General features: G+C 39.3%; 1 protein-coding gene across 10 annotated transcripts in view; it reads right to left on the bottom strand.

Moving 5' to 3' along the window:
* The window catches only part of Cpeb3 (cytoplasmic polyadenylation element binding protein 3), a 175,890-nt gene that overhangs the window by 104,532 nt on the left and 43,688 nt on the right, over positions 1-27,670 (bottom strand). For 8 of the 10 annotated variants that reach the window (XM_090346262.1, XM_090346258.1, XM_090346256.1 and 5 more), the window contains one exon: positions 6,333-6,492. In XM_090346262.1, the coding sequence (XP_090202388.1) occupies positions 6,333-6,492 (160 nt within the window). The remainder of the gene's footprint in view (positions 1-6,332; positions 6,493-27,670) is intronic. The other 2 variants (XM_090346264.1, XM_090346265.1) reach the window with 1 other exon arrangement.

Raw genomic sequence — 27,670 nt, 5'->3', positions numbered from 1 at the left:
ATAGCTTACTAGCTTGCTTACTTTTCTTCCTTCCTTCCTTTTCCCCTTTCCCCTTCCCTTTCCCTTCCTTTTTTCTTTCCTTCCTTCCCTCCCTCCCTCCTTCCTTCCTTCCTTCCTTCCTTTTGTGCTGGGAATCAAACTAATGAGTCTCAATCATGCTAAGTTAACTTTTCTCAATCATGCTAAGCAAACTTTCTACTACTGAGTTACATTCTAGCCCATAGAAAATAGTAGATAAACTGATAAGACACAGAAGGAAAGTAACATATAAATAAAATTAAGCAATAATTCAAGCTACAGAAGAACCAATGTAATTTTTTTTTACATCAGGTTAATAAACGATTCACAACAAATAGATGCCTTTTATTGAAAACAATACAACCTAAAGAGTCCAAAAGAGGAGGCCAATTTTATGAAAGCCATCTATAATGCCAAATTTAAATTGCAATCAATAGAGAAAAATGTCTCTATTAAAAAAAAAAAACAAAAAAACAGCCTTTATTCTTTCCAAGCTTCTGCCAATTTAAATATATTAGCGTACTATTACCAGAAGATACATCTATTTTTTCCTCACACTCTTTCGGGTGCCTTTGAAAAGCTAGCCCCCTCAATATCAGTTCTCAACTGACACCTGTTCTTTTCATTTTTCAAATCTCAGTTCCATAAGTGATGATGGAAGAGAAAATTCAAATGTAAGTGCATTATTAGGTACTAACTCCTGATCAACCAGATCTATTTTTCTATTGGAAGAGAGGGAGATTGCAGAAGGTGAAGAAAAGTGACCTTCCCTGGTTGTTGCTTAGATACCTACTTTTCAGTGCTTAAACTAGGCAAGGGATTGGTTTTTGTTTCCCAGTAATCAGTTTGTCTGACAAGTGTACTGTACTTCCTTCTGTATTCTAGAATAGGAAGAGTATGATCAAATCTCATGACCATAATTTTGAAGTCAGGGGACCACCTTATATAAGAAAAGGTACAGGCATAAATCTTTTCCCCTTTCTGTTATCTTACCTCTCTCAATACTAGAAATTTCCTTAAGCTTCATAGTTATAAGAAGGGTTGGATTTCTCTTCAATCAAAGAGACCCTTATCTCCAATTAACCAGATCAAGTGGGTAAAGTGTTAGTCTTGAGTAAAAAAGCCAAGGTCCTGAGTTCAAGCCCAGTACTGGCAAAAGAAGGAGGAGGACGGGAGGGGGAAGAGGGGGAGAGGAAGAAGGAGAAAGAGGAGAAGGAAAGAAGAAAGGAAGGAGTTGCAACTAATAATTACAGTTTTAAACCTTTAGAACAAAAAAATTTGAATAAGTGTACCATATCTGATCAATGCTTCAAAAGGCTTTTTTTTTTTCTTTTTCCAGAGCCTCACTCATGCCAGGACAATTTCCACCACTGAGCTACAACCCACAAAAGGCATTCTTCAGAGTGCTGGGTAGAAAGCTCATTTCTGTCAGTCTTACATTTATTGTAGGGGAAACAATAGCGAATCTGTTATTTCCTTCATCTATCCTAAAGACTTATACATCTAGTGTAAGTATAAATGTGACTGAAAAACTGTTAAAGCTTTTCTTTCTTTAAGTGTAAGCCAGGCACTGACCTGTAAAACTAGCTACTCAGTTGGCTGAATCCAGGAGAACCAAGGCTTGAAGCTAGCCTGGGGAGAAAAGTCCATGAAACTCTATCACCGAAATAACTAACAAACAATACGTGAGAATGGAGGTATGGCTTAAGTGATAACAGTACCAAACACAGCTGAGCAAATGCATGGCCCTGAGTTCAAACCCCAGTTCAGCCAAAAACAAACAAAAATAAACACGTTTTACTTCTATTCTGACTCTGTTCTCTCCCAACTAATCCTTTTCCCCTCTTGCATCTAAGTAGTTGAATAAAGGGATTTTTTTAAACTATGAATAACTATATTTCTTAAATGAATTATCACTATCTATGTTCATTTCATTCTCTATCACTTCATTCTCCATCAACTTGGTATCTCAGGTCATTATATCTTCTCATCTTTACATTATTCAGATATATGACTTTAGAAAAGCTGAATAACTTGGGATGGATTTTTCTCTTAGATAGCTTTAAAAAAGATAAATTCTATTTATCCTTCAATAATCAGTATTTATGTATAGGAAATATTAAATTTTGACAACTTGTACCTGGAAGACTCAACATTTAGTTGCAGTCACATAGGAAAAAGTAAGTATTTCACTATATGAAGGTTTAATTTATTCCTGAGGCCAGGTAAATAGGTACATCTTGATTACCTCCAGCCACACACCCCCCCCCAAAAAAAATCACATATATTTGAAGAGTTTCTAATGCCAGGGACTTTACTGGATTTGTACATCTGCTCTGTAAGGTGCTTTATTTTAATGATGAGAACTGAGACTTGGAATAGCCTAATGTATCCAGTTCACTAACCAGCCAGGGACAGACCCAGAATCTAAACAGCCTGGACTGAGTACAAAGTCAGAAATTTCATCTTCTGTATAGGAAATATAACTTGCAAGGATATTCCTAAAAATAACCTTATTCTTTTTAGGTAGTCTGAGGTGAGATTTTGGGGGATTTTGTTTTTGTTTTTTTGTAGGTTGTGGGACTTAAACTCTAGACCCGGGCATTGCCCTTGAGTATAGGTGAGTTGTGTGGGGGTTTTTTTTAGCTTTCTTTTTGTCCCTTTGTCCCTTTATATTTTAATTTCCTACAATGAGCAAGAATGTGTTTTTCTTTCCAGAAAAAAAGGAAAAATGAGTTCTGACAAAAAACAAAAACAAAAACACCAAGGCAAAAAGTAAATAAATTATGTACTTATATTTTAAACCTTCAAAACAGTGTTTATATATTCAAGTATGATAAGATAGCAGGTTACAGATACAGGAAGAATACTAAAGTAGGAAGGAAAGCAAGATGGAATACAGAAGCCACATGGCAGGTACCCTAGCCTAGCATGCTTCTCTTGAAACTCAGTCCACTTAGATGTTTTCATCTTTGAATTTACTTTAATACTTTAAGCAAACACTATGTGCCAGAACTCATTTATAGCAGCACATTATCTATAATAAAGAAATATTAGAAACTACCTCAAAGTATAAATTTAAGTACTACCAATAAATTGTAAGAATTAGAAACGTAAATGTTTACTGTATGAGAAATAAAAAATAGAAATTGAAAATGAAAAGTAAAGAATATATCACATTGTGATATATATTGCATGTGTGTGTGCAAGTATGTAACTAGAATTTGAATTCAGGAATTTATACTTGCTAAGAAAGTATTTCTTTTTACCTAGTCTGGCCTGGACTACGATCCTCCTATCTATGCTTCCCAGATAGCAGGGATGACAGGCATATCCCAGCCTTTTCTGCTGAGAATGGGAAACCATGCAAACTGACCAGGATGGCCTTAGGCCATGATCCTCCCAAGGTCTACCTCCTAGGCAGTCAGTATTACACATGTGAGTTACAGTTACCTATCCACTTACCTGTTTTTTTGTTCTAATAATCCCCCACACACACACACCCGTTCATGGGGCTTGATCTGGGCCTGGGCGTTGTCCCTGAGCTCTTCAGCAGCTCAAGGCTACCGCCCTACCCTTGAGCCAAGCCCCACTTTCCTTTTCTAGAGGTTAACTGGAGATAAGTGTCTCAAGTCCTTCTGTGCCCAAGCTGGCTTTGAACCTTGATCCTTAGATCTCAGCCTCTGGAGTAGCTAGGATTACATGAGCCACCCTGCCAACACTTTTTTTTTTTTTTTTTTTTTTTTTTTGCCAGTCCTGAGCTTGAGCTCTGGGCCTGAGCACTGTCCTTGGATTTTTCTCAAGGCTAGAACTCTACCACTGAAGCCTCAGAACCACTTCCGGCCTTTTTTTTTCTATGTATGTGGTAACAAGGAATCGAACCTGGGTATTCACGCATGCTAGGAAAGCACTCTACCACTAGGCCAACCTCCCAGCCCCTCTTTTTTTTTTTTTTTGGTCAGTTGTGGGGCTTGAACTCTGGGCCTGGGCTCTGTCTCTGAGCTCTTCAGCTCAAGGATACCATCCTACCCCTGGAGCCACTTCCTGTTTTCTAGAGATTAATTGGAGAAAAGAGTCTCAGGTCCTTTTGTGCCTGGGGTGGCTTTGAATCTTGATCCTCAGATCTCAGTTTCCTCAGTAGCTAGGATTCAACCGCACCCAGCTAATTTTCTCTACTTCTTAGAGCTAAAATAAAACATTTTCTTTGAAGGACAAGTACTGTTATATTAAGTTGAGGTGATGGTATTGACCACAGAGACACAGTAATATCATTGACCACAGGGAAGTAGTCAATTTATAAGAAATCACTGTGGGTAGTATAATGAACTGGGAAATTGCAAGCACATTAAGACTGTAAACAAGCACATACGAAGTGCCTTTCAATTTATTAGGATATATTATAAGTACAGAGCAAAAGCCTTTTATAACAAAAGCCTCATTTTATATTGGTAAAGAAAGTGATGAAGAGATAGTTAGACCTACAATAAAATAAGGGCCATCATAAATGAAATAAAGTATCCACATTGCCTATATAAGTGTCACTATACACTATGCCACTGCTATACTCAACTTTACCCCAAAACACAAAATTCTGGAAAAATCATTTTATAGACTTCAATAAGATTCTCCCACAATCTTTAACTGCAAGAAGAATACAGATCAAGATTAACAGATATGCACAAAGAACAAGAGTGGAATATTTTAGTATAATTACGAAAAGCTTACAGCTATTTATGGTAGAGAAGGGAAATGAATATAGCCTTACAATCTTGTAAGGGTAAAAACACAAAAATAACCTGTGAATACTGTATTTTTTTTAAAGTACATTCTCACTTCTAAGTAAAATATGCTTCGAATTACCATGTATCTATTTTAAATGAAAAAGATATGGTTAACAATGACTAAATACAATGAAAAAAATAAGGATATTTTTTCCTGTTTTTAAAGGTCATAAAAATCTATCTTCTATCTAAATCCTTTCTTTTCTCCACAGCCTATTATAACTGCTGCTTTTTCACTGAAAAATGAGACAAGCAGCAGAGTAGATATGGCAAAAAGATGAGATGGATTTCTGGCGTGACTCAAGGAAATAGGTGTTAAATGTTCACAGTCAGTCACACTCCATTAAAAGGGCCTAGTAAACAGAAGAAGCAAAAGTTCCCACAACTCTAAGGAGCACAGGGTTCATACAGGATAGGCACTCCTGTGCCAAAACCTTTACAGTTTTCAGATAGTGGATCCAAATCCAAACAGAATGGATATTTCTACTGGCAATCTACAGTATAATAGTGTCTGTCACAGGGTTCCCACAAGGTCATATAATCACCAGGTGCTGATTGCTCACACTCGTAACCCAAACTACTTAGGATCTGAGAACTGCCACTTGAAACCAATCTGGGCAGATTCTCACCTCTAATTAACCAGCAAAAAGTCAGAAGTGGCCAGGCATGGTGGCTCTGTAATCCTAGCTACTCAAGAGGCTGAGATCTGAGGATCAAGGTTCAAAGCCAGCCTGGGCACAAAAGAACCTGAGATTCTTATCTCCAATTAACCTCTAGAAAATGGGAAGTGGGGCGTGGCTCAAGGGTAGGGTGGTAGCCTTGCTCCACAGAGCAGAAAAGTCACATGAGAGCATAAATTCAAGGCCAGTAGTACCAGTATGAAAAGAAAAAAAGGCTTATAATCTCTAAAAAGAACTACCATAATTATGAATGTCATATCTAGCCTAAATTTATATGAGGTCTAAAATTAGATCTTAATATTATTTACTTTGGGACTTTCTGCCTTATACATAACTCAAAGCATTTTACATTCTGTTATCTTTCTTCCTGTTTGGGCTTGGATTACACAGTGGGTCACTGACTGCTCTTAAGTCTGTTTTAGGATACTTCCTATATAGTAAAGTTATTATATTCCAACAAAATGAAACCCTTTTTATGAAGGGTTCTGTAGTATTTAAAGGGGGTGGGGTCACTAAATTTCATACTTCCTTGCAGTACTCCTGGACCTAAATGAATCATCCAGATTGAGCTGAGGATTCTAAATGCAGTGTCCAGCCAAAGTTGGCTTCTAGTTTCATGCTGTAACCATGATCTCAGCTACCCAAGACATGCTTTTTCCAAATATTGCTGATTAAACCAACTGATTATTGAAGGTAGCTGAACCCAGGTTAATAAAGAAAATCAACTTCAAATACATTCCACAATGCTTTACAGAAGCAAAACAAACAAAAACAAAAACAAAATCACAATTATTAAAAAGCTGATTTTTGCTTAAAACACCAAGCAAGGAATGGACACATGAATATTCCTAACCTGCAAAATGATTCCTCCACATTATATCAGCGAAACTCATTGGTGGGCCACTGGGAGGGTAGTGTTTACCTTTCAGAGGCTCATGATCAGTCCTTATCATATCCATTAAGGAGTTCTCCAACGAGTGCAAGTTAAAAGTGTCATAGGGCCTACTCCGATCCTAAAAATAAAACACAGAACAAGACAATACGTCAAATTCTTCCATAAAATTAACATGGTATATTTTACTTTCTGCTCTGGGCTGATGATCTGAAAGTTAGTTTTAAAGACCTAGTCATTCACTAAACAATAGAGACTTGGTATCATGAAACATAGGTTTTCATAATTAAGCTTCATCCTTTCTCCTGATATTTTATAATGTAAATGCCTTACTCATTCAGGTTTTCTTTAAAGTGATCTAGAAAGTAAACTCAAAAGAAGAATTCAAAGTGAACTGGCTCTACTGTCTAGCAGCCATCTCCTTGTTCAGTGAACAGAGATTGCCTGTCCTTCAGGAAAACCATTGGTAAGAACTCAGCCTACAAACAAATCACTTCTTGCATCTTTTCCCTTAAGCAAATATAAATATGTTAGGTGGTATGGTATGCAAGAGTAAACAAATACATTAACTGAAATGTTGTAGATACAAGGGAGACCTCAAGGGGCCGGGAGTTTGGCCTAGTGGTAGAGTGCTTGCCTAGCATGCATGAAGACCCGGGTTCCATTCCTCAGTACCCTACATACATAGCAAAAAGCTGAAAGTGGCGCTGAGGCTCAAGTGGTAGAGTGCTAGCCTTGAGAAAGGCCAAGGACTGTGCTCAAGCCCTGAGCCCAAGCCCAGGACTGGCAAAAAAAAAAAAAAAAAAAAAAAAACAAGGGAGACCTCAATGTAACTTCTTAGAAAGGCAAAATCAAAGTTCAGCAAAATAAAACACCTGGAAGCCACTATCTGAAAGAGGCTGGGTGAGGTCAAGGGGAAAGGAGGTAGATGGAGAGAAGAAGACAATGTAGTCAAGAATCCAAAGTATATCATATAAAATTAAAAAATGAATGAGAAGGGTAGGGATGGGTGATAATGTTGAAAGAAGGATGATACTGATCAAGATATATTCATAAACTACTTTAAATGGCAATTCCTTAAAGATACTTTTCTGAAAAAAAATTCTGAAATATAATTGCAATGGATATATTTAATATTATGAAGTACGCCACATATTAGATGTTTTTTTAAATATGGTAAGTAAGGAGAAAGTCAGGGGAGGGAGAGAGAGCAAGAGAAAGAGAAGATAGTTGAAATAATGAGCTCAAGAAAGAACTGGCTATACAAAGGATGGAAGCTAGTAGTGGGTCAACACTTGCATAGCATGTGAGGCCTTGAAAAAGGAAAAGAAAAGTCTGGAAACATAATACTCAGAAAGGAAAATGAAATGAAATATAATTCTTCACACTTTATAAAAAATAGTGCAATTTTTCTTTCAATTACAAAACTGGAAATATAGAACTGCTTCAAAGACCATCCTAAAAAACTGTCCTAAGTACTAAAATCACCCTTTGACAAGTGCTCATATGCAGAAAACCTTAACTCAAAGTAATTTTTTTATGATGTAGACTTAAAAATTTGAAAATAGAGAGCTAAGGGAAACTAAGAAAAATAATTGTTCCATCATATTTCACTGAAGCCCTGAGAAAGTTCAAGGACACTGTCCAGGCCCTGAGTTCAAGGCCCAGGACTGGCAAAAAAAAAAAAAAGTTTAAAAAAGCCAGACTGTTGGTATATTCTTACATTCCAGCACTTAGGAGGTTAAGGCAGGAGGACTGTAAAATCAAGGCTAGCCTGAGCTATACAGCAAGGCATGCATAGGGGGAAAAGGCAAAACAAATGTACATCTCAATAACCAAACCAATTCAAACTTTAGTAATGAAAGAGTGAAGCGCCCCGAACAGTTAACCTTCTTCTTCAACTACTCTTGAATAGGAAGAGACACGTGATATTTTCTTTGGTTCTCAGGTTTTGGTTTCTATATAATTCCAGAAATTCTTGTCTTCTAGTAGATCATTTGTTTTGCTTTAAGCTTATGTTATCAATGGAAATTCTAAATAAGGATAAAGTTGAATATCTAAAAGTTAAGGTTACCCGTCTCCCTAAGAATTACATTTTTGTACAAAGAAAAAGACAGCATGAAGAAGTATGCTGATGAGGAGGCAAAATGACAACCTATTTCTGGCATTGCAATCCCAGAATGAATAACTCAAGAGACTTCTATCATATCTGTACCTGTAACTGGAGCCTGTAGACCTGAGGCACCTTTTCAGCACAGGCTCGCACAGAAATTTAAGAAAAGATTGTGGTGGAATGATATAGTGCATGCCTAAAACCCAGCATACTGAGGCTGGGAATCAAAAACTGATGCATCCTAGGTAACCTGGCAAAACTCTATTCCAGTCACACATCAGAAAGGTGAAATGTAGCGGAGTGCCAGTGGCACTCCTGTAATCCTTCAAAACCAGCCTGAGTAGGAAAGTCTGTGGGACTCATCTCCAATTAAGTACCAAAACAAAGCTGGACTTAAAGCTGTAGCACAAATGGTACAGCACTATCCTTGAGCACAAAAGCTCAGGAACAGCAACAGGATCTGAGTTCAAGTTCCAAAACAGCAGGAGGCGCAGCAGCAGGAGGGTGAGATTTAGAGAAAAATAAAGCCCAGATCAAGTGAAGGATTATAAACTTAAAGCTCAAAACCAAGAAGTTAAGCCTAAAGAGTATATAAATTTCTGCCCAAACAAGTTGACACAATCCACATGCAACAGAAAATAAAAACTTTTGTCAGGGGTGCGAGGATCAGGGCTTGAACTTATAAGGGCCAAGTGCTCTCATTTGACTTTTCCTCTCAGGGGTGGTGATTTACCACTTCAATCACACCTTCACTTCTGGCTTTCTTTCTGGTTAATTGGCGATAAGAGTCTCATGGCCTTTGAATCATAATCCTCACAAACCAGCCTCCAAAGCAGTGAGTGTTAAAGATGGGAGCCATTAGCACCTGCCTTGTAATTTAAAATTCTATAAAAGCATAGCCTCTAACTACTAATGAAATGACCTTCAAAGCAAGGTGGTAAAAAAAGATATCAAAGATCAAATAATTACTTTTTAAAATGTTTTGGGCCAGGCGAGGTGGCCTGTAAGCTACTCAGGAGGCTGAGACCTGAGGATAAAGGTTCAAAGCCAGCCTGGGCACCAAAGAACTTGAAACTCTTAACTTCAATTAACCTCTAGAAAATGGGAAGTGGGGCTTGGCTCAAGGATAGGGTGGTAGCCTTGAGCTGAAGAGCTCAGGGACAACGCCCAGGCCCAGGGGGAGGATGGTAGCCTTGAACTGAAGAGCTCAGGGACAGTGCTAAGGCCTAGTTCAAGCCTAATGACCCACAGGAAAAAAAAATTTTTTTTGGAAGTAGGATTTCATATATCTAAATTGGAAGAATTTTCTAACTAGTTACATTGTTAAAACACACATTGAGCTGGGTAGGGTGGCTCACACCTGTAATCCTAGCTACTCAGGAGGCTGAGATCTGAGGATCAAGGTTCAAAGCTAGCCAGGCACTAAGGACTGTGAGACACATCTAAAAATCAGTCACTAGAAAACCAGAAGTGGTGTTGTGGCTTAAGGGTAGGTCTGTAGCCTTGAGCTGAAGAGCTCAGGGACAATGTTCAGGCCCAGGGGTAGGGCCTTGAGCTGAAGAGCTACAGAACTGAATAGGGCTGGGACTTTGGCCTAGTGGTAGAGTGCTTGCCTAGCATGCATGAAGAACTGGGTTCGATTCCTCAGTAACACATACTTAGAAAAGGCCAGATATGGTGCTGTGGCTCAAGTAGCAGAGTGATAGCCTTGAGGGGAAAAAAACCAAAGAACAATGCTCAATCCCTGACTTCAAGTCCCAGGACTGGGGGGAAAAAAAAAAAAAGCTAGTGAATATATGGACATATAACAATAAAGCCCTAACCCCTGATTAATGTAAGCTAATTTAAAAAAATTAAGCATACACCTGTAATGTAAGTAGGAAGCCAAAGGTAAGAGGATTTTCCTATCTGATGCCAATACCAGGCAAAAATCAACACTATCTAAAAAAATAACAACAAAAAACCCCCAAAAACCTAAAACTCAAAGGATGGAGTGTATGGCTTAAATTGTGAAGTGTTTAAGACACTGAGTTCAAGCACTACCAAATAAGCAAATAAACATATTGATATTCATGGATGCTAACCTAACAGGGTTCACTAATGCTCAACAGATGCCATATAAAAGACATGACAAAACTTGCAGAGGCAGCTTAGATTTCAGTATTCTAAGAGACTTGTTTTCTCATTAAAATTAATTATATTCATGCCTCATCAATTTATATTTGTTGCATACCATTCATCCCTTTTGTTTTACAAATGGTCAGTCATGCTGAAATAACTGACAAACCAGGAAACCAGTAAAAACAAAAAACAAAAACAAAAGCCAAAGAACTGAAAAAATGCAATAAAATCCAATAGAAATCATGCATAGAGACAATCAAGCCACAATTCATATTTCAATGACCTAACTTACACGATGGCAAGTTGCCTGCTAAGTTTATTTTGCTAAGTTTTGTTTCCTAATGCAGGGAGAAAACAAAACAAAACATTTTTGTTTGCTATTATTAACAAACAAGCATGCTAGCAAGCACATTTATAAATAATGAATCTTATTACTGACTTGTTCTCATTTTCTTTTTCTTTTTTTTTTTTTTTTTTTGTCAGTTGCGGGACTTGAACTCTGGGCCAAGGCGTTGTCCTAAGTTCTTCAGCTTTCGGATACCACCCTACCCCTTGATCCACAGCGCCACTTCTGGTTTTCTGGTGGTTAATTGGAGATAAGAGTCTCATAGACTTTAGTGCCTCAACTGGCTTTGAACCACTATCCTCAGATCTCAGCCTCCAGATGAGCTAGGAATACAGGCCTGAGCCACTGCACCTGGCTTTCATTTTCTTTAAAGACAGTAATATATGTTATCAGCTAGTTGTTCACAGGAGTGGCTCACCCCCACTGGAATAGCCTTACTCTTTGTGCTACACACAGCCTGATTTAATATGGATAGATTTGTCCAAGTATTTAAAGTTACCTCAGAACTCCATGAAGGAGGTAACCTTTGTGAATAAGACTTGAACAGGTTAAGTAACTGATTCAGAGCTTCAGGGCAGAGTTCAAATTGAGTCAAATCCACAAGTACTCTTAAGGACTTCTGACTATACAACTCCCTGATACCTCCACCCCCACCTCGCCCCCTACCATGCTCTTCAGCCTTAAGTCTTTATACTTCCCACCCTCCAATTCCTTTCAACTAATCCAGACACAATCCAGCTAGGATTTTGTGATTTTACACACAGCCACACAGGTAACCTGACTCTCACTTCCTCTTGGTCAGTGACCTTCATTCAAGTGACAACTAATTAACCTTAAAAAGAAGTTTGATCTACTCTCCTGCAAAGCCTAGCCATGCCTTCGCCAGTCTTAATTTCAATTACCTGTCCTTTCCTTAGGAGAGGAATCCAAGACCATGTTTTTACCTTTTCTGGCTTATACTTGGGCTTTTCTTCTTCTAGAAATATAGAGTAGAAAGTAGCAAGGGCTAGCAATACAATAGAAAAAGATCTGGAAAAAATTTTTATCAACCATGATGGTAAGCTAAGCTCAGGAAGACAAACAGCATGTGTTTTTTCCCATATGTGAAAGGTAGGTCTAAAATATAAGTGGACATAGTAACTATACAGGACTCTAAGCAGTCACACACAGACTAAAGGAAGAACAGGAATGTGGAACTTCTCTGAACATTTAAAATGGCTCCTCAATCCCAAATTTCTAGATCTATGAAAAACATCCATGAAAAACCAGTCCTGAATAAAAACCAAACAGGCAATACAATTAAAGCTCAACATGAAGTGACTACTATCACAATCTTCTTAAGATATAAAGAATGGATAGGAGCCTGGGGCCCCAGTGACTCACGCCTATAATCCTAGCTACTCTGGAGGTTGAGATCCAAGGACCAAGGTTCAAAGCCAGCCCAGACACAAAAGGACCTAAAACTCTTATCTCCACTTAACCTCTAGAAAACGGGAAGTGGGGCTTGGCTCTAGCTTAGGGCTCAAGCTGAAGAGCTCAAGGACAGCACCTAAGCTGAGTTCAAGCCCCATAACCCACCGCCCCCCCCCAACACTCCCCCCCACAAAAGAAAGAATGGATAGGACGCTTAATAATGAATATTTTAAATAAGATATAGCAAATGATTTGATAATAACATATTTGTTATTGTTGCAATAACAATTGTTGCAAAACTGCTATGTTGCAAAGAAGAGGTTCAGGAATTTATGTTTCTAAACTAGTTGTTGCTATTATCTGTCATAACCTGTCAAAACACATAGGTTCTTATATCAAACTTTACTGAAGTGGTAAGCAGCTTGAACTACATTTTCCCTCACACTAAAACCTCTTTCAGGTAGTCATATCTGTAATTCTAGCTTACTCAGGAGGCTAAGATCCAGAGGATCACAGTTCAAAGCCACCTTAAGCAGAAAAGTCTGTAAGATTCCATTTCCAACATAACCAGCAAAAAGTTGGGCTGGAGGTGATACTGGATCTACAGCTGAGCATGCGAGCTGAGAGAGTCTGGGGCCCTCATTCCAAACCCTGCTATCAACACAATAAAACAAACTTTACTATCAACTCTTCTTCAGTTTGAATCCTTCAGTCAATGTCATATTTAACCACTCCCACTACCTGGAACCATGTGGAAAAAGGTGAATTCATATTCCCATTCAGTCACTTAGTTTCATGAAAATGTTCCTTATAGACCTATCCTAAAGGCCTCATAAGGATCAAACTTTTTTTTTTGTCTTGAGGGGGAAAAAGTAATATCTGCTGTGAATTTTAATTCTTGAAAATTGTTAAACACTTGTCTTCAAAACAAAATTTTGAAGAACTCTCAGTATAGCCTGGAATAAGTTTAAGGAAGGCCTACACAAAAATCATCACTCTCTGTCTTCTTGAGACTGACTAACCAAGAGTTTCTAAGAGCCATGTGTCCGTATGTCAGATACACTGAGCCTCTTATCTAACCAAAGTTCTGGAAAGGTAAAACACACACACACACGGGAACAGCATGCATGAAGACCCGGGTTCGATTCCTCGGTACCACATATATAGAAAAAAGCCGGAAGTGGTGCTGAGGCTCAAGCGGTAGAGCTTTAGCCTTGAGAAAGTCCAAGGACAGTGCTCAGGCCCTGAGCTCAAGCCCAGGACTGGCAAAAAAAAAAAAAAATTAAAGTCAAGGGGCAGGGAGTGTGGCGTAGTGGTAGAGTACTTGTCTAGCATGCACAAAGCCCTGGGTTTGACTCCCTGGAACTACATACCCAGAAAAAGCCGGAAGTGGTGCTGTGGCAGAGCAGTAGCCTTGAGTAAAAAATGTTCAAGGACAGTGCCCAAGCCCTGAGTTGAAGCCCCAAGACTGGCAGAACAAAAAAAAAGAAAAAAGAAAAAAAGAAATTAAAGTCAGCCTTTGTTCTTGCTATTGCACACATAACTTCTGAAAGTGATGTTTTTTCCTTCCAAATCTCTTTGTTGTTCACAGCAGATTTATCCCAAGCAGTTTATGAAGCATTGATCTGCTAGGTATAATATATAACAAGACCTTGACCTTTGCTATCAAAATTTATATTAGTACATTGTACAAATGTACTTGTGTCTTTTCCTTTTTTTTTTTTAATTCAACACCCTCTACCATACACATCACATTTGGACAAAGTTGGACACTCCTTCCCTACCATCACCCCATATTGACTCCAAGTGATGATCAGCACAAACTTAATATACTGTAATTGTTTCACTTCCTTTGGGAAGATAGACTCTCGCTATGTTCAGTAAGTTGCCCAGGCTGGTTTCAAATGCCAAGACTCATGCAATTCTCCTACCTCAGCCTGAGCAGCTAGGACTACAGGCATATACAGCACTATACCCAGCTTCTAACACTTTACATGCTCATGCCTTGGTAAACTAAGTTCCATGAAAGTAGAAATATGCCTTCTTTGTATCACTGTTGCCTAGAAGAATATCCAACATGTCATAAATAGCCAGTCACTGCTTGTTCGTGTTAAAAGTTATTCTGTGAGGGGCCGGGAGTTTGGCCTAGTAGTAGAGTGCTTGCCTAGCATGCACGAAGACCCGGGTTCAATTCCTCGGTACCCCACATACATAGAAAAAAGCTGGAAGTGGTGCTGAGGCTCAAGTGGTAGAGCTCTAGCCTTGAGAAAGTCCAAGGACAGTGCTCAAGCCCTGAGCCCAAGCCCAGGACTGGCAAAAAAAAAAAAAAAGTTATTCTGTGAACTACACACCATCACACCATTATAGAAAAAAAAAAACCCTAAATTCTAAAAGTTTCAAATGTTTTTAAGTATGCAGAACCACCAGAAAAGCCTCATAAGTTGAAAGAGGAAAAGAGTTTGAAAAGAGTTTGGCAGCTTCTTATAAACTTAAGCATACACTAAACCATACAATCTAGCAGTCCATTCTTTTCTTTTTTTTTTTTTTGGTGAGTCATGGGGCTTGAACTCGGCCTGGGCACTGTCTCTGAGCTCTTCAGCTCAAGGCTACCGCTCTGCCCTTGACCCAAGCCTCACTTCTGTTTTCTAGGGGTTAATTGGAGATAAGAGTCAGGTTCTTTTGTACCCGAGATGGCTTTGAACCTTGATCCTCATATCTCAGCCTCATGAGTAGCTAGGATTACAGGCGTGAGCCACTGTGCCCAGCCTAGCAGTCCACTCTTAAGTATTTATTCAAGATAAATAAAAACATGTATCCACATAAAAACCATGAATATTTAACTAATTTTATGAATTTTCCAAAAAGTAAAAATTACTCAAATGCTCTTCAAGTGCTGTACAAATTGTGGTCCATCAATATAATGGAAGATTATTCAGCAATAAAGAAAATAACATGTATGAATATTGAAAACATAGTACTTGGAAGAAATCAGTCACAAAGAATCACCAATTACATTATTTCATTGGCCATTGGCTAGGTCTTGGGTACTCAGGTACAAAAAGGGAGATTGAGAGCTGGGAGTGTAGCCTAGTGGTAGAGTGCTCGTATAGCATGCACAAAACCCTGGGTTCAATTCCTTGGTAGCACATACACAGGAAAAAGCCAGAAGTGGCTGGGCTGGGAGTTTGGCCTAGTGGTAGAGTGCTTGCCTAGCATGCACAAAGACTTAGGTTCCTTGATACCACATACACAGAAAAAGCCAGAAGTATTAGGCATGGTGGTTCATGCCTACAATCCCAGCTACTCAGGAGGCTGAGATCTGAAGATCAAGGTTCAAAGCCAGCCCGGGCACAAAAGGACCTGAGACTCTTATTTCCAATTAACCTCTAGAAAATGGGAAGTGGGGCTTGGCTCAAGGGTAAGGCAGTAACCTTGAGCTGAACTGCTCAGGGACAATACCTAGGCCTAGTTCAAGCCCTAAGACTCACCAAAAAAAAAAGCCAGAAGTGGTGTTGTGGCTCAAGTGATAGAGCTCTAGCCTTGAGGAAAGCAAGGGAAAAAAAGAAAAAGAAAAGCCAGAGTGGTACTGCGGCTCAAGTGGCAGAGCACTGTACTTTGGCTTGAGTAGTTGGGCAAGATTTGCAGCAGAATTTTCAGATGCACCAGAATCTGACAAGGGCCATGATGTGAACACTTCTATGATGGCCCCGTTATCCTGTTGATCCTTAGATTTAGAAACTGAACAGCTGCTTTTATGCAAACAGCACTACGGCAATAAAACTAGTAAAGCAACAGTTCTGCCAACTTCGGCTAGCAGCCTACTAGGTTCTCCCCCTTTCAGAACCAATAGATCACAGCCTCCTATTGTACAGACAGATTAAAAGCTCTTTGCTGATAATCCCTCACCACATTGGAGAGGTCACCAATAAATAAGAGTTTATGTTTTAAAGCAAGGAATCTGGTAAGCACCTAAGGATTCATTCTGAATTTATGGTCTGGGAGCAGAGGAATCAAACATACCACTTATTTCTCATTCTTCCAAATCCTCTTTTGGAGAAGCCAGACCTGGCACTAAAGACTGTGAGACTCTTATCTTCAATTGACCACTAGAATACTGGAAGTGGTGCTGTGGCTCAAGGGGTAGGGCAGTAGCCTTGAGCTGAAGAGCACAGGAACAATGCCCAGGCCCTGGTGTAGGGCAGGAGCCTTGAGCTGAAGAGCTCAGGGACAGCGCCCAGACTCAGAGTCCAGGCCCCACGATAGACCAAAATCAACAACAAAAATTGGAATTAAATAATAGAATTTACCAGTATTGGCTGTGTGCCATGTGCTATTTTAAATACTTTGCTTTATCACATTTCTCTTTCATAAAACTTTATATAGATGTAAATACTAGGATTAGAAATGCAAAATTCAGGCAGAAAGTTCCCATGTAGAAAGCGCGCAGTGGCAGAGTGCTTGTCCACCATGGGCAAAGCCCTGGGTTCAATTACCAGTACTGTAAAGATTTAAAAAAAAAAAAAAATAGCTAAGCTGAGTATGGTGGCTCATGCCTATAATCCTAGCTACTCAGGAGGCTGAGATCTGAGGATCAAGGTTCAAACCCAGCCTGGGCACAAAAGAACCTGAGACTCTTATCTCCAATTAATCCCTAGAAAACAGAAGTGAGGCTTGGCTCAAGGGTAGAGTGGTAGCCTTGAATATTTAGCTAGGCTCATGCGTATAATCTTAGCTACTCAGGAGGCTGAGATCTGAGGATCGTGGCTCAAAGCCAGTCCGGGCATGGAAGTATGTGACACTCATCTCCCATTAACCACCAGGAAACCAGAAGTGATGCTGTGGCTCAAGTGGTACAACACTAACTAGCCTTGAACACGGAGGTTCAGGGACAGCATCCTGAGTTCAAGCTGGCAAAACAAAAATAAAAAAAAGGAAAAGTAATTGAAAAGGAAGTAATTTCATGGCCCTGGAAATTATTAAACTCATTCAAAATTATAAAAAGGAATTTTAACCCCCAAATATATTGAATATACTTATTTCCTAAAAGGAGATACTGATGGAAAAATTATATGAATATAAAATTTAAGCATAAATGTTTAATATTTCACATATAAAAAAGCATGGCACTGTTGACTCATACCTGAAATCCTAATTACTAGTTTAAAGCCGGCCCAGGCAGAAAAATCCATGAGGAACTAGAACTGTGGCTCAAGTTGTAAAGCCTTGAGCAAATAAAAACTCAGATACAGCATCCAGGCCCCGAATTTATGCCCCAGGACCAGCATCAAAAACAAGGAATACAGGAGTATTCCCAAAAACAAGGGGCCAGGAGTTTGACCTAGTGGTAGAGTGCTTTCCTAGCATGCATGGAAACCGAGTTCAAGCCCCAGGACTGGCAAAACAAACATACACACGCACACACACACACACGTCTCTGAACAAATTACTTGACTATATTAAAACTTCCTGATGGCACAGAATAAACCAAAAAAACTGGTAGTGCTACCTTCCACAAGATTACTGGGTATGTACAATATTCTATAAACAGCAACTCAAAAGATTTGAGGACAGAAAAAGAAAAGCTTAGCTCTGGTGGTTCTCACTTATGATATCCTATACGAGAGCCTGAGAATTACTGTTGAAAGCCAGTTCAGGCCCCCCCCCCCAAAAAAAAGGTCTTGTTAACCAGTAAAAAGCTGGAAGTGGAGCTCAAAAACCCAAGTGGTAGAGAGCTGGCCTTGAGCAAAAAAGCTCAAGAATGAGCCAATACGTAGGTAGCTCACGCCTGCAATCCCAGTTACTCAGGAGGCTGAGATCTGAGGATCAAGATTCAAAGCCAGACCAGAGAATCAAATCTAGCCCCAGCACTACTACTCTACTAAAGTCCTAAAGTCCAGTGACTCTTATCTCCAATTAACCATTAGAAAACCAGCTGTGGCTCAAGGGGTAGGTTGGTAGCCTTGAGCTGAAGAGCTCAGGAGCAACACCCAGGCCCAGAGTTCAAGCCCCACGGCCAGCAACAACAAAAGCTCAAGGATAGCACCCAAGCTTTGGGAGGATGAAGTGGTGGGGGGAGGAGGAGGGAAGCAAAAAATAAAAAAAGGGAAAAAAAGAACTTGCTATTTAATACAAGATAATCAATCTTTTTGTGGGATGAACTGCGGATGGCCAGTCTGCTGACTCTGCAATTAAGTAAAAGTAAAAAGACCTACATCATGGCCAGGAGTTTGCTCTAGTGGTTAAAGTGCTTGCCTAGCATGCATGGAGACCCAGGTTCGATTCCTCGGTACCACATACACAGAAAAAAGCCGGAAGTGGTGCTGAGGCTCAAGTGGTAGAGCGCTAGCCTTGAGAAAACCCAAGGACAGTGCTCAGGGCCTGAGCCCAGCCCAGGACTGGCAAAAAAAAAAAAAAAAGACCTCAAATGTACTGGTCAAGTTACTTAACCTCCATATAAATCAACTTCCTCATAAAAATGAGTATAACAATAATGCCTAAGTACATGGATGGGAAAGAGCATAAGACATCATTTTAAGTTCAGAATAAACTCCGATTTTGAAACCAAAAGAAGAGGCGCCTGTGTGCATGTATGCATGTGCATATGCGCGCGCGCGCGCGCACGCACACACACACACACACACACACTTACACTACACAGTAACCTGTAGTCCTTTGGAAAAAGTTTAAGTATAAAAAAATGCCAAAGGCTCTGTAGGGTTATAGTAATTTTCATTTGAATGATACATTATAGTTGAGGTGTTCTTAGGATCAAATACAGAGTCTTGCACATAGCAGGCAAGTATTCTACCACTGAACTACAATCCTAGTCTTGCAACTCATCAAATATAATCAGGGTTCTGTGTGTGTACATGTGTTCAAGTGCTTGTACTAAAGATCGAACTCGGGGTATTCTCACTTTCTTATTCATGACTGAACTATGTCTCCAGTCTGGTATTATGTTGGTTAACTGGATATGAAGTCTTGTATACTTCTCTGCCCCCACTGGCTTGAACATTGATCTTCTGGGTCTTAGTCTCCTGTGTGGCAAGGATTATAGACATGAACTACAGGAGCCATGCTGGCTCTTTACTTTGTAAATGTGCCATCAGAAATGTTAAAATTAGCCTGGCACGGTGGCTCACACCTGTAATCCTAGCTACTTAGGAGGCTAAGATCTGAGATTGTGGTTCAAAGCCAGCTGGGCACTAAAGACTATGAGATTTTTTTTTTTTGGCCAGTTGTGGCACTTGAACTCAGGACCGGAGCTCTGTCCTTGGACTTTTCTCAAGGCTAGAGCTTTACTCCTTGAGCAAGACTGTAAGATTCTTATCTCCAATTAATCACTAGAAAATCAGGAAGTGGTGCTGTAGCTCAAGGTGTAGGGTGGTAGCCTTGAGCTAAAAACTCAGGGATAGCACCCAGTCCAAGAGCTGAAGAGCTCAGGGGCAGTGCCCATGGCCCAGAGTTCAAGTCCCATGACCAACATTAAATAAATAAACATACCTACAGTCTCAGTCTCACTATGTAGTCCAAGCTAACCTAGAAGCTGAAGTCCTTCTGCCTCTGTGTTCTAAAGGATTATCAGCATGTGTTAGTGTGCTCAAATACAAAGACAAGTGAAATGATCTTTAACACCAAATGGATTGCCTAGGTCCTAAATTCAGTTCAAGGCCCTGAATTCAAAACCCAACACACATACAAACACAAAAAAGCTCCATGCAAGATGACTCACCTTTAAGCCTAAGCCCAGCTACTGGGGGGGGGGGGGCAGAGGAGAGACAGGTGGTGTTAAGAAGATAAGAACAAAGCTAGGCTAGGCAAAAAGTTAGCAAGACCGCCAAGTCAAACAACAATATGCCAGGTATGATGGCATGTCTATAATCTCGAATACATCTGGGCACCAACTTATCAGCCTGCATGTAATCCTAGCTACCTCAAATGGTTGAAATCTGAGGACTACAGTTTAAAGTCCAGGAGACTCTCATCTCCAATTAACCACCAAAAAGCAGAAAGTAAAGCTATGGCTCAAGTGGTAAGAGAGCCAGTCTTGAGCAAGAAAAGCTAAGAGGCAACAATAAGCCCTGAGTTCAAACCCCAATACCAGCACACATACAAAAAAAAAAAAAATCCCAAATACGATGGAGGAATAGGAAGATCACAATATCCTATCTGAAAATGAAAAAAAGGGATTGATATATGGTTCACGAATATTGGTACAGCAAGCACAAGACTGAATTAAAAATCTCACTATTAGGGGCTGGGAGTTTGGCTTAGTGGCAGAGTGCTTGCCAAGCAAGGCATGAAGATCCAAGTTTGATTCCTCCGTACCACGTACATAGAAAAATGCCAGAAGTGGTGCCTGTGGCTCAAGTGGCTCTAGCCTTGATAAAGCCCAAGGACAGTACTCAGGCCCTAAGTTCAGCTCCAGGATTGGCAAAAACAAAAAAAACACAACCAGTACACAAATACCCCAGAATTTGGGGGGAAAAAAACTACCAGTAAATAGATGCTAAGTGTGGTAGTACACATCTGTAATCTCAGCAGTCAGGAGGTAGAGACAAGAGGATCTCCAGTTCAAGACCAGCCTGAACCACATGACCAAACCTTAAAAATAAACATTAGAATCAAATAAAGATTTATTTATTATTATTTTTTTTAGTGGGTCATGGGGCTTGAACTTGGCCTAGGCACTGTCCCTGAGCTCTTCAGCTCAAGGTTACCATCCTACCCATGAGCCAAGCCCCACTTTCTGTTGTAGAGAGATTAACTGGAGATAGGCGTCTCATGTTCTTTTGTGCCTGGGCTGGCTTTAAACCTTGTTCCTCAGATCTCAGCCTCCAGAGTAGCTTGGATTACAGGCGTGAGTCACCACGCCCAGCTATTGTTTTGCTTTTTTAATTCTACAAAACAACCAGTCTATCTTTTTTCCTTTCCCTTTTTGTCAGTGGTGGTGCTTGAACTCAGGGCCTGAGCACTGTCTCAGCTACTTTTGCTCAAGGCTAGCACTCTACCACTTGAGCCGCAAAGCCACTTCTGTCTTTTTCTATTTATTTGGCACTGAGGAATTGAACCTAGGGCTTCATGAACACTAGGCAAGCACTCTACCACTAGGCCAAAAACCCAGCACTTACTTTTCTTACAACACTTTCTTTCATGGATCTTTGGGCCTAAAGACAGATTTAAGTATCTGTCCTATCAATATCTAATACAAGTCCAAAAACATGGTCTGTACTAAACTCTAGTTAATAGCACTGCCTAATATAACACATGTGAACCTCTAGTGATTTATAATAAAGTGAATATATGAGAGCTTACAAAAATTTTGTAGGGCACAGATATCTCCAAAGAGCACAGAACTACAATATACCCTTTTCCAAATACTCTTTTTACAATAATGACTTCTATTAGAAGTCATCAAAACAGATCATTAAAAATATATGCAAGGCAGATTATGCTGAATACAGTTTTTCTTTCTTTGATGGTTTAGCACAAATATCAAGTATCTTAGGGGCATCATGAATATTATGATTACACCACAAGAGATTAAAAGGCTAAATTCTGAACTTGCTTACAATAGTCCCTAAAATAAGTTTTCTTTGCTTTATCTCCCTAAAAAAATTAATATAAATCCCTGATGTCAGCTTGCTTGCTTGCCTATAGCTTTCTTGAATATACAAACAACAAACAAATAAATGAATAGAAAATGAGCAATGAGCAACTGCTTAACTTCCTGGACAGTATAAAATGGCTGACTTTCTGAATATTTAATTATTGTAACGAAAGCTGAAGCATCCTTTTACCTTGCTTTGTACTCTTTGCTGAAATCTTCCTCACTGTCTTTCAATGTCACTTGACATCTCAGTATTCAATACACTTTATTATTTATGTCACTCTAGCAGAATGTATTACTCTAACCCCATTTGAGTCAACCTCCATTATGGCCACAATGTGAAGGAATGTATTCACTATCAAGAGATTTTTCTCCCTTCATAGCAGGCCTTAATTTTTTTTTATCCATTATGGGATTTGGGCCTGGGCATTATCACTGAGCCCTCGAGCTCAAGGCTACCGCGCTACCTCTTGAGCCACAACGCCACATCCAGTTTTCTGGTGGTTAATTGGAGATAAGAGTCTAATGGACTTCAGTGTCTGGGCTGGCTTTGAACCATGATGGTCAGATCTCAGCCTCCTGAGTAGCTAGGATTACAGGCATGAGCCACCAGGCCCAGCTTCAGGCCTTAATTTTTTGACATTAAGGTAATAATTTCTATTATCTTTTTTATTAATAGACTCCCAAGCTATATGAAAATATCAAATATCCCATTATATTATGTGTATATTTATTTATTTATCAGTGAAGGGGCTTCAACTCTGGGCCTGGGCATTGTCCCTGAGCTCTTTAGCTCAAGGCAACTGTCCTACTCCTTGAGCCACAGTACTACTTCTCCCATTTTATTTTAAAATATAATCTTTTATGGACTTGCATGAATCACTTGCTTTAAAATGGTTATTCTGCAATCACATTTCATATTCTAGATAACACAGAATAGATAAAAAATAGTCTATACTGGCAAATACATAGAAAATAAACAGTAAGTGCTCTAAGACATTAAATACCTTTGTTTTTACTTCATGTGTTCAATTCTTTGGAATGTTGGGGATTAGAGTAAAAAATATGAAGCCAGGCACTGGTGGCTCACCCCTCTAATCCTAGTTACTCAGGAGGCTTAGATCTGAGGACCACAGTTTAAAGCTAGCCTGGGCATGAAAGTCCATGAGACTCTTATTCCAACTAACCATCAGAAAACTGGAAGTGGCTCAGCTCAAGTGGTAAAGCAACAGCCTTGAGCTAAAGAGATGGAGACTGCACCCAGGCCCACAATTCAGGCCCCATGACCAACATATAGACACACAAAAAAAATGGGGCTGGGAGTTTGGTCTAGTGGTTCAGTGCTTGCCTAGTATGCACAAAGACCCGGGTTCAATTCCTAGGTACCACATACACAGAAAAAGCCAGAAGTGGTGCCGTGGCTCAACTGGTAGTGCTCTAGCTTTGATAAAGCCCAAGGCCAGTGCTTAGGCTCTGAGTTCTAGCCCCAGGACATTCCCAAGCCTATTAAAATACTAAATTATAATACCTTTCAGAATTTAAGATTCAGGACTTTTTTTTGCATAAGCACTGAAATTTGAACAAAGGGCTTGCTTATGCTCAAGGCTGGCATTCTATCAGCTGAGCCACAGCTCAATTTCTAGCTTTTTTGGTAGTTAATTGGTGATAATAGTCTCATAGACTTTGCTGTCCAGTTTAGCTTCCCAAATGGTATCCAGATCTCAGCTTCCTCAATAGCTACAATCACAGGCATTTTCCACAAGTGTTAGACTAAAATTTTTCTACTTGGGTAAAGTTTAGCCCTGTAGTCAAAACAGTAGCATACTTTGTTTTTATTCTTCTTGAAAGTAATGAGGGCCGGGAGTTTGGCCTAGTGGTTAAAGTGCTTGCCTAGCATGCATGAAGACCCGGGTTCGATTCCTTGGTACCACATACATAGAAAAAAGCCGGAAGTGGTGCTGAGGCTCAAGTGGTAGAGCTCTAGCTTTGAGAAAGTCCGAGGACAGTGCTCAGGCCCTGAGCTCAAGCCCAGGACTGGCAAAAAAAAAAAAAAAAAAAGAAAGTAATGAAAAGTTTAATTTGACCAACATTGCAAAACAGTATGTTTTGTTCAGCACTATAAAACAGTTCAAAGTATTTAGGTTGTATTTTTGCATAATAATACTGTTTTATTTCCAGAATTCTCCCTCTCTAAATTATCATTTTGGCAATGCAGTACCTGATAGCTATCATTTTAAACTGTCATGTTATAAAACAGCAAGGAAGGGGGGAGGGTAATGGATACCAAGAAATGTGAAAGGGTATCAATGTATATAAATTGATGCACCTTCTATCTGGGAAATATCATGTAACCATTTTATTAAGTACAATAAAAAATAAATAAATAAAATAAAACAGCAAGGACCAGGTGAGGTGATAAACCTTATAATTCCAAAATTTGGTAAGTAGAAGCAAGATTTCAGTTTGAGTCTGGCCTGGGCTACATAGTAAGATCATGTCTTTTTTTTTTCCTTTAAAAAGGAGCCAGGGAACATGGCCTAGTAGTAGAGTACCTACCTAGTATGCACGAAGCCCTGGGTTCAAGTCATTGGTACTATATACATAGAAAAAGCTGCTGGAAGTGGTACTGTGGATCAAGTGGTAGAGTGCTAGTCTTGAGAAAGCCCAAGGGCAGTGCTCAAGTCTTGAGTTCAAACCCCAGGACAGGCCAAAAAAAAAAAAATTGCTGGTGTTGGGGATTTAGTTCATGGGAAGAGCTCTTGCCTGACAAAGCAACTTAAAAACTGCTGGGCACTGGCAGCTCATCCCTAGCTACTTAGAAGATTGAGATGAGGATTGTTGTTCAAAACCAGACAGAATTCTTGAGACTCCAATTAACCTCCAAAAATCTTGTGGCTCAAATGGGAGCAAAAAAAGCTCCCAGGCCCTGAGTCCCAGCCCTAACACTAGCACAAAAACGAAAAACAACAACAAAAAAGACTTGCATTAGTACAGCAGAACTAAAGTCTATAAGCTTTAGTGTCAACTTTGCTATGATTTTATTAATGACAGCTCATAGTAAATAACATCTAATGTCTAGTGACCGCTCAATGAATCTATCCAATTTAAAGATGTTAACTTTCATTTTCATTTCTTTGATTTTCTGTGATCCTCCCACAAAATTCCTTAACAATTCTTTATAGTACTTTTCAATGCCAGGATATCACCCAAAAAACAAAATGAGTAATCAGCTAACAAACACTCTAAATCTCAAGGTATTAATAAAAAAAAATCAGTCTAGCATTAGCAAAAGATCTTGATTTAGAATAGTAGTTATTTCTTCTCTCTAATAAGTAGTCCATAAAGGAATCTACTCGAATAAGGTTTTTCTTCACACACCTAAAGAATCTCACAAAAGCATGGGTGGGCAAAGATGCCAAATCACTTGTTCAAACATTCTCAACATGATAACTTTCCCTTCTAAAATTCCTCCACTCTAAAATCCACCTGGTTTATGAGTCACAAAAATCCTCATGTGCTGCTGTTAAACATTTTTCTCCAGCTATTTAACCCAAGAGTCACTGTAGACTCTTCCATCTCCCTTCTTGACTATTCACCAGGTCCTTCTAATCAGGCTCCTAATGGTTTCTGACAATTTATATCCCAGAGCAATCTTTCTGAATCAGACATGTGATTATTTCACTTAACAACTTAAAACTTTAAGTTGATGTAATAGTTCTCAGCTTAAAAAAAATCTTTCAGCTTAAAAAAAAATCTTTCAATAAAAATATATCACAGGGTTGTGCAGAATGGAGGAGAATAATGAAAAGGGTGAAATCGATCAAGATGAACTGTATTTATAAAATGACATGTTGAATAGTAACCCCTTTGTACAACTACTTAAACATACCAGTAATCTCAGTTGGAAGGCAGAGGATAATGAGTTTGAGGCCAGCCTGGCCAAGTTAGCAAGACATTATCTTGCAAAAAAAAAAAAAAAAAAAAAGAAGACTTGAGGGTAAGATTCAAATAGGGTTTTACCTAGCATGCTTAAGGCCCTGGATTCAATTGCCAGTACTGATTTTTTTTTTTTAAATCAATGTATGGGTGTATAGCTCAAAAGTAGAGCATGTACTTGTATGGTAAGGCACTTGAATTCCCAGTAACACACCAGGCACCTGTGGGCTCACATCTATAATCCTAGTACTCAGGAGGCTGAAATCTGAGGATCTCTGTTTGCAGAAACCTGATTGAGAAAAATCTATGAGACTTTTATTTCCAATTAATCAGTAAAAGGCTGGAAGTAAACTGTGGCTCAAGTGGCAGATCACCATTTTTTTTTTTTGTCCCATCTTAAGGCTTGAACTTAGGGATCTGGGCACTATCCTTGAGCTTTCTCAAGGCTAGAGTTCTACCAGTTGAGCCACAGCACCACTTCTGGCTTTCTCTGGATATGTGGTACCAAGGAACTGAGCCAAGGGCTTCATGCATGATAGGCAAGCTCTGTACCACTAGGCCACACTCCCAGCCCCAGACCAGCAGTCTTGAATGAAAAAGCTAAGGAAAATATCCTGGCCCTAAATGCAAGCCCCAGTACTGGCACACTGGTGTGTGTGTGTATACACACACACAATTCACAAAATTCCTTTCTTAGGTTACATCAGACTCTATTTTAGGTCTTACTATGTTATAATTTAATACATGCTAAGGAACTGTGAAAGTGTAAAATATAGTTCAGTTATCCTTACTAGATGACCCTGATAGACCAGTTATGTGTTAATAAAATTACACCTACATTGCAAGCTATATGTAAATTGATGAAAAATGTATAGTTAACTATCTGTAAATAAGAAACAACACATTCAGCAAGTATTTTCATATGTGCCTAAAATAGCCTGGGTCTTGTCATAGCCCATGATAACACTCCAGTGAAAAGGTCTTTGCCCTTATGGAATCTGCATTCTAATACAGAGAAAGAAAACTTTTCTTTTGTGTGTGGGTGTGTGGCAGTACTGGGACTGAATTCACAGTCTCAAGCTTGCTAAGCAACTGTTCTACCACTTGAATCGACCCTAAAACACCCTAGCTCATTTCAGAGTGATAAATGCTATGAAAAGAATTAGAAAGTCTAGAGGAAGAATAAACACCAAAGGCATATTGAAAGATAATGTGATAAAAATCCACAGGTAAGCAGTTGTAGAACAGTTAAAAAAAAAAAAAAAAAAAACCCTGAGGTTTCCATTGTTCTGTTATTTTATAAGTAACATTCCCAAAGTATTAAATAAGGTTAACAACCCTAATTTACAAAAGTATGTAAGATTAAATATGATAACTTATCTGAAAAGGATTAGGCCAATATTCTGTTTCTTGTCCCCAGAGGAGTGTTAGCTATTTGGAGATGAACATCAAAATAAGGTAATATCCATTATGAAATTGTAACCCCCTCTTTTTTTTTTTTTGGCGGGTCATGTGGCTTGAACTTGGCCTAGACACTGTCCCTGAACTCCACAGCTGAAGGCTACTGCCCTACCCTTTAGTCAAGCCTCACTTCCCATTTTCTTCATGCTAATTGGAGATCAGAGTCTCAGGTCCTTTTGTGTCCAGGCTGGCTTTGAACTTTGATCCTCAGATCTCAGCCTCCTGAGTAACTAGGATTACAGGCGTGAAACACCATGCCTAGCTGAAATTGTAACCCCTCTGTACATCACCTTTATCAC

This window comes from Megascapheus bottae, chromosome 15 (assembly GCF_031878675.1).
Source record: "Megascapheus bottae isolate mThoBot1 chromosome 15, mThoBot2.hap1, whole genome shotgun sequence".
NCBI lineage: Eukaryota > Metazoa > Chordata > Mammalia > Rodentia > Geomyidae > Megascapheus > Megascapheus bottae.
This window is presented reverse-complemented; position numbering and strand designations above follow the sequence as displayed.